Genomic DNA, 4,929 nt, shown 5'->3' with positions numbered 1-4,929 from the left:
TCCAGCACAATCTGAGCAAAACCCCCATGCCACATGGATGCAGACAATTGGGAACCAGATGAAAAGAATGGTCCAAAACAACAGCGTAACATTTCCGTTTAAGCATAGAGTGGCATTCTTTAAGGGAAACCTTTCCATCCAATTGAACAATCTGACTTACAATGACAGTGGAGTTTACATTGGCTATAAACACAAGGACCAATGGACGGAGGTTGCTGTAGTCTCCTACAAATTAGTAATCCAGGGTGAGTAAATTCCTCCATTATGCAGCTTGTGTATCTACCTCAGATTTGAATACCCTACCTTCGTCACAGATGAGCCGTGTCGTTTTTACAATTTATACATTACAGGTCCAGTTTGTGATTCAGGCAAACGTTTTGATTTCTGAGTTAAACAGCAAACCGAATTACCCCCTGCCTTCCATGCTCCTCAAAAAATGTGTTGAATCGCTGGAATAGCATAGAAATCAGTATAGTATATAGTATAGTATCAGTCAGAGCCACTTTGTTTGTTTCCCATTAACAGAGCTGTAGTGGCATTTGACAATGTCGGTTTTATTCAGAATATACAGAGAAATCCATGAGCATCGTGCTGAATCTCACAAAAAGGGCATGTTATCAGAACCTGAACTACACCTTTAGACATTGATTCATATAAATACAATACAGGAGGGCTGTATGGTTGTTTTAACCCACCCTAAACAGGAGAATATCTAGTACACGGTTTTATGAAAAGTGCAGAGTGCAAAGGTTCACTGTTACTCTTCTACAAGCTCATGTTTCACGCCATTTGAGACCATTTAAGATAACACCTTTGTCTCTGTCTCTCATCAACTTATCACTCTTCAACTCTTTTTTGTTTTTCTCATAAGAAATGCTGCATCTCTGCTCTCTTAATATGTAGATGTTTATGTTTCTTAGCAGACACTTTACAACAATAACAATAAACATTTCATTAGCATAAAAATAATAGACTAATATTAATAACAATCATAATGGTGATAATAAGAGAATTAATAGAGTATTTTCATATGCAGTTATTCAATACATCTGCAATCTACAGTTATTCAATACATCTACATTGTACTAACACTATCTGTGTTGAGGGGTGCTGTGCTAATTTAGCCAAATATTAAGATTTCTTCCCTATACTGTATTTCCCAGAGAACTTGATTCCTCTGTGTAGCAGCAATTTAAGTCATATTGTTGGATATCACAGATGCCAAGAGAGGACAGGAATTTGGGAATAATCACTAACTGGCAGCTAAATGTGGTGACAGTATGAGTAACAAGTGATCTTCCTTGGAACCTTGGATGACACAACGTTTTAGTGGGAATGTCAATATAATAATTCATAAGACAAAAATAAATTCACCAATATTTAAACTCAACAGTGATTTGGCTGGATACACTACTACAGTATTACTGGAATAATTTTGCTGAGTTACATGAATTAGGTTCACATGCTTTACCGCTTGTTGTGTTTACTGTTTATTCAGAGAACTGAAAGTAGCGTAGCCTTGCCACTGCGGGAAAATTTCGGAAGGGGATGTCATCATTGTGGAGCCATAGGTTTTATGACAAACATTTCCTGGATGTCTCACTGCAGACAATTCCCCTGCCAGTGACACACTTAATTTCTTAACCTCATCTCTCCTTCTCTTACAGACGCTGTGTCCACACCAGTCATAAAGATATCCCCCATTCAGCCCCTGGACAACACATCAGGACAGAACTGCAGCTTCAATGTAAACTGCTCCTCTTCCAAATCGTGGGCTTCATACAGCTGTGATGAGAATGGGTGTACATATCTGCAGTCATCCCTGTCAGCCAAAGACAACATCAACATCACCAGTGCCAACGGACATGTCAAGTGCAACGCCAGCAATCCTGTCAGCACAGAGATGAGTTCTCAACAGTTTCCTAAGGATTGTAAGTTATGATTGACCATAACAGTTGAATATGTAACATGGTAGAGGCAAACAAGGGGAAGAAAGTTATATATATTAAAACTATTTTCATAAATGACACACTCAGTACAGCACGGCCATTGTGGATGAGGTTCAAGCATGGTGTTACCAAAAATATGAACCACCCTTTTTGCTTATCACGAGGAGGGCCTTAAGTCATCACTGTAGTCTTCTGCTGACCTGTTCATCTGCTTAACCTGATTTAATATTGATTGGTAGGTTGATTGATTGATTGATTGACTGATTGATTTTATGCTGAAATTCTAGGTGGTAAAGTCACCACAATGGACTCATGGCACAACCTCGATCTTCATCGAGATGTGATCCTCACAATAAGTGCCATCATTTGCGCTGCACTGCTGTTGCTTGTGTGTGGTACTCTCATATGGAAAAAGTGTCGCAACTCGAAAGCTGAGGAAACACCTAACAAGGTAACCCACCTCTCTCTCTCTATCTCTCTCTCTCCCTCACCTCTCTCTCTCTATCTCTCTCTCTCCCTCACCTCTCCCTTTCACTTTCTATTTATTTCTCATTGCCCCCCCCTCCCCACTCACACACACACTATTTTACATTTAAACTTGTGCTCTAGTTCCACACTGCCTATTTCTTTAGAATGCAAATACTGTGGTTGAAATAACATTCAAGTAAATCAAATCCACATCTCTCTATTTTTTAGCGCAACAACATACCAACAGTCATTGTCACAGGAAGTGATGCCGATGAACCCAGCGTGTCCATCTACAGTGTCATCAACAAGGCTGCCAAATGCTCTGTTGTGGACCATTCAGCTACCACATCACAAAATAAGAAAACAACCACATCACAAAATAAGGTACTAAACATACACAAAAAGAGAATGACAGCTATCACTCTGAACCACTAAATGTGCCCCCAGTGAATATACATTGACTGTATATGTTTACCTTTTTAAGTGTCTTTTTCATATCCAAGTACATTTCATGAAAATATTGTGCACTGTCATTTTCTTCAGACATACAGGCCCCAAAATACAGAAGAAGAGCATAGATCCCAGCGCCAGCAGAGAAAAAAAGGGAAACAGCGACCTCTGGTGGACAATGATATTACCATATACTCCACCGCAACAAAACCACTGGAGACGCAGAACCCTACAGAGGACACAGACAGGACTATATACACCACGGCGACAAAACCACTGGAAGGACAGCGCCCCCAGGAGGACACAACTGTAACAGTATATGATACAGCAAGAGCCAGGACACAGACAGAAACAGAAACAAACCAGGCTGACACAGTCTATTACACACTGGGACACATGACGAGTGGTCAGCAATGATGAATGTAGTGAGACTACAAAGGACATAATAACATTCAGGATACAGTATGGTCATCATTAGAATATTATACTTTATTATAATATGTACTTTCTATGATTTTTATTTATTTAGTTTTACTAATTTGTACATTTAACAACTTTTATAAATTATTAAAGAAGAAAAGAAAGCCAAACAGCCATTTAATTCCTTCATCTAGACCGAAGTTCCCTGGGTAAGATAGTAACCTTGCTTTGTAGTATAGCTGTTGGGCGACTGCACTGAGGTGAGGACCTCAGGGTGAGGGGATTGAGTGACCGGACGACAGGGTCACTTGTTGGGATTAGCTCTGCTGCTGTGTAAAGGTGCTTGCATGCTGCCCAGACAATGCCCAGCTAAGCCCAGCATTCTTAAGTGGACTGCGGGTGGTTGCAGTCTTTAGAATGTTCAGACCCACTGACAGTTACACACTGCCCAGGTAGCAACTGACAAAACAAGACTTTTGTTATCTGATTGGACATGCCAAATAATAAAAAAAAAGTTCCATTAAAAAACACCAACTGACAGCGCACACTGATCCTGTTGGTGTTTGTTGGAGTTGGTCCGTATTTGTCTGGTCAGTGATGGACCTTATGGGAGCAAATAGCTGACCCTGCACCACTGAACCCACTCAGATAGGCTACTTTAAAGTGGGTGCTTAAATAGATTAGCACAGGTCTGTGTGCGTATACGGCCATGTTAAGGACCCCTCAGGCTATATTTGCTGGTGTAATTGGCTAGAACTTGAACCTGATCTTGTGCTTTACCTGGTCCTACCTTCCTCCACTTGCTGTTGGTATGCTTTACCCTTGGCCGTGATCCTCCACTCGGTGTGTTACCTTATACCACTGGATGGGAATGAGGGGTCAGATGAGATTATGGGATTTCTAATAGTGACTTCTATGTATACAGTGACTTTGTGTAAACAGGAAAACACACAGATATCAGACATAGTATTTAAAACAGTGCAAATAAAAATGGCTGCTACCACAAGATAAAAAAGCAGGGTTGGATGTTACAATCCACTATCACCACAACCATTTACCAACTCTTTCAACAAAGAGATACACAGCCAAGGAGGATTTGAAATCTAAAAAATCTAAGAGAAATTAGAAAAAGATATACCTGTAAGCAAAATATAGGGGCTAAGTACTTAACAGGATAGTAATAGCTAGGTATACCAGGTCACATACTGAACACAAATATTAGTTACTAATAATAGTGATGATAATAATAACACTAACATGGAAATATGTCATGTGATGGCAAAACTTTCCACTCACCCCAGCTGTACCTTGGGTGTTGCTGCACAGATGTTCTTTTGCATTGTGGCTTCCTGCAGGGGCTTTACAACAGGCTGTCAATCAGTGATGCAGAATTCAGAGGAACCGAATGTGTGTGTGTGTGTGTGTGTGTGTGTGTGTGTGTGTGTGTGTGTGTGTGTGTGTGTGTGTGTGTGTGTGTGTGTGTGTGTGTGTGTGTGCGCGCAACTATAGGCAGCACATTTGCTGTACTTCATAAAAATCCCCTGTAAAATTTGGAGGAAAATTTCTCTGTTTACGTAAACACCCTTTAGCCTTCACCATTCCCCTAAGCCGTTACGTGTTCACTACTCCCCCCCTGTTGTCC

The 4,929-nt window shown here is 40.5% G+C and overlaps 1 protein-coding gene across 1 annotated transcript in view; it reads left to right on the top strand.

The window, feature by feature from the left end:
* The window catches only part of si:ch1073-220m6.1, a 4,149-nt gene extending 820 nt beyond the window's left edge, over nucleotides 1-3,329 (top strand). The window contains exons 2-6 of the mRNA XM_048236687.1: nucleotides 1-245; nucleotides 1,668-1,931; nucleotides 2,237-2,400; nucleotides 2,646-2,801; nucleotides 2,961-3,329. The exon at nucleotides 1-245 is cut by the window's left edge and continues 73 nt beyond it. Of these exons, the coding sequence (XP_048092644.1) occupies nucleotides 1-245; nucleotides 1,668-1,931; nucleotides 2,237-2,400; nucleotides 2,646-2,801; nucleotides 2,961-3,284 (1,153 nt within the window). The 3' untranslated portion in view covers nucleotides 3,285-3,329. The remainder of the gene's footprint in view (nucleotides 246-1,667; nucleotides 1,932-2,236; nucleotides 2,401-2,645; nucleotides 2,802-2,960) is intronic.
* The last annotated feature ends 1,600 nt before the right edge of the window (nucleotides 3,330-4,929 follow it).

The sequence above is a fragment of the Alosa alosa genome, chromosome 24 (assembly GCF_017589495.1).
Source record: "Alosa alosa isolate M-15738 ecotype Scorff River chromosome 24, AALO_Geno_1.1, whole genome shotgun sequence".
Lineage (NCBI taxonomy): Eukaryota > Metazoa > Chordata > Actinopteri > Clupeiformes > Clupeidae > Alosa > Alosa alosa.
This window is presented reverse-complemented; position numbering and strand designations above follow the sequence as displayed.